General features: G+C 43.7%; 1 protein-coding gene across 1 annotated transcript; it reads right to left on the bottom strand.

Annotated features, from left to right (window-relative positions):
- Window positions 1-290: 290 nt before the first annotated feature.
- LOC125120994 (40S ribosomal protein S15a-like) lies at window positions 291-677 on the bottom strand. Its single transcript, XM_047769327.1, has one exon. It carries the CDS (start codon window positions 675-677, stop codon window positions 324-326), a length of 354 nt encoding a protein of 117 aa, XP_047625283.1. The 3' UTR covers window positions 291-323.
- Window positions 678-2,146: the final 1,469 nt, after the last annotated feature.

Genomic DNA, 2,146 nt, shown 5'->3' with positions numbered 1-2,146 from the left:
GAAATGGAAAAAAGACAAAAAAAAAAATGCAATAGATGTAGTTGCTGAGTAGGAAGTTTTCATGACCTCAGTCTTTGCTCAACCACTTAGGTACTTTCTAGCCTTTTCAACCCAATTAATGACTCACTCTTCCCTTTGATGCTCATCTCTTTGCTTAGAATCCCCCATTCTGCTTTCCAATGAGCTTGGAGGTGTTTTGTCATTTCTTGTCTCACCTGCAGCACATGTAAGTTCCTGGGCTAGGGGTCTAGTAGGATCTGCACCCGAAGCCTACACCACAGCCACAGCAACGTGAGATCCGTCATTTTCCCAGCTATGTGTTTTCATCTTGCTTCTTCATGGTCCATGATGCCAGCTGAGGTTGTCAGTATGATGAAACCAAACCGACAGGACAGGAACATGTTATTCTGCCATTTTTCTAGATCTCTGAGTTGCACGTCAAACCTGGGGTTGATTATGCCACACTGATTTAGCCTGCCCATGAGGTTCACAACAATTTCGCCAGCTCTATGATCATCCAGGATTTCAAATTTGCCAGTGTAACCATGATTCATCATCACAGTTAGAAGCCTGATGATGACTTTGGAGCACAGCCTAGTAAGAACCTGGCATTTGCATCTCTTTTTGGCATTGCCGATGCTCTTGAGAGCCTCAGCCAGGACATTCATGTGCACCATTTTGGCAGCATACTGGCAAATCATCGAGATCAAGTCTCAGGAGGGCACTGATAGCAGATGGATGATGTTGGATCGCTCAGAGCCCTATGAGACAGTTAAGGATAGTCTTCTTCATTTATAAACCCGGTATTAGAATATAACAATGATTGGTTTCTACTATCTTGAACCAGGGAATTGAGAAGGCTTTGAGTCTTAATTTTAAAGAGTTAATTTGCAAATGAGTATAATAATCAAAGGCTTCTTCCAAAGGAACTAGATAAAACGGAGTTACCTCCAGAAACCTGTGGTCTTCGGCCAGTTGGAAACTGATCAAATTAATTCTTTAGAAAGAGTGGTGGAGCCTGGTGATCTAGTCGTTATGATGAACAAAATTAATTTGATGATCTATCTATGTAACTTGGATGACTGTGCATATTGTGTGTATCTGGGCACATGTGGGTGAGCGTTGGCCTTCATACTTAAATGTGATATTACTGACACTTTGTATGTCAAGAGTCAGACTAAAGTTTGAACAACAGTTTATTAAGATTAAATTCCTTTCAAACTACTTTCACTTTTATAAGGAAGAACTGATGTGCCTCTGCTGTCAAGGCATTAAGCAACTGTTTATAATAATTCACAAGTTTGATCACACGTCTCTCCCTTTTTTCTTTTTTTTGTAGGGTCACGTCCACAACATATGGAGGTTCCCAGGCTAGGGGTCTAATCAGCACTGTAACTGCCAGCCTACACCACAGCCACAGCAACGCCACATCTGAGCTGCATCTGCGACCTACACTACAGCTCACGGCAACTCCGGATCCTGAAACCACTGATTGAGGCCAGGGATCGAACCCACAACCTCATGGTTCCTAGTTGCATTCGTTTCCACTGTGCCATGACAGACACTTTAGATTACACTTCTCAAAACTGTTTACTGGACTCTATTTTGAACAGGAAAAATTAAAGCTCCTGAACCTGTCATTAAGGAAAAAACCCTACGGAGTTCCTGTTGTGGTTCAGCAGATTAAGAACTTGACATAATGTCTGTGAGGATGCAGGTTTGATCCCTGGAATTGTTCAGTGGGTTAAGGATCTGGCATTACTGCAAGTTGCTGTGTAGGTCACAGATGCAGCTCATGTCTAGCATTGCTGTGCCCGAAGCTCTAATTCAACCCCTGGCCCAGGAACTTCCATATGCCTCAAGTATAGCTGTAAAAAGAAAGAAAGAAAGAAAAAAAAAAAAACAACGGAGTTCCTGTTGTGGCTCAGTGGTTAACAAATCCAACTAAGAACGATGAGGTTGCGGGTTCGATCCCTGGCCTTGCTCAGTGCGTTAAGGATCTGGTGTTGCCGTGAGCTGTGGTGCGGGTCGCAGATACAGCTTGGATCCCGCGTTGCTGTGGCTCTGGCATAGGCCAGCGGCTACAGCTCCAATTCGACCCCTAGCCTGGGAATCTCCATATGCCGCAAGTGTGGCCCTAAAAAAA

Source organism: Phacochoerus africanus, chromosome 2 (assembly GCF_016906955.1).
Source record: "Phacochoerus africanus isolate WHEZ1 chromosome 2, ROS_Pafr_v1, whole genome shotgun sequence".
NCBI classification, from domain to species: domain Eukaryota; kingdom Metazoa; phylum Chordata; class Mammalia; order Artiodactyla; family Suidae; genus Phacochoerus; species Phacochoerus africanus.
Note: the sequence above shows the minus strand (reverse complement) of the source record. Positions and strands in the feature narration are given on the sequence as shown.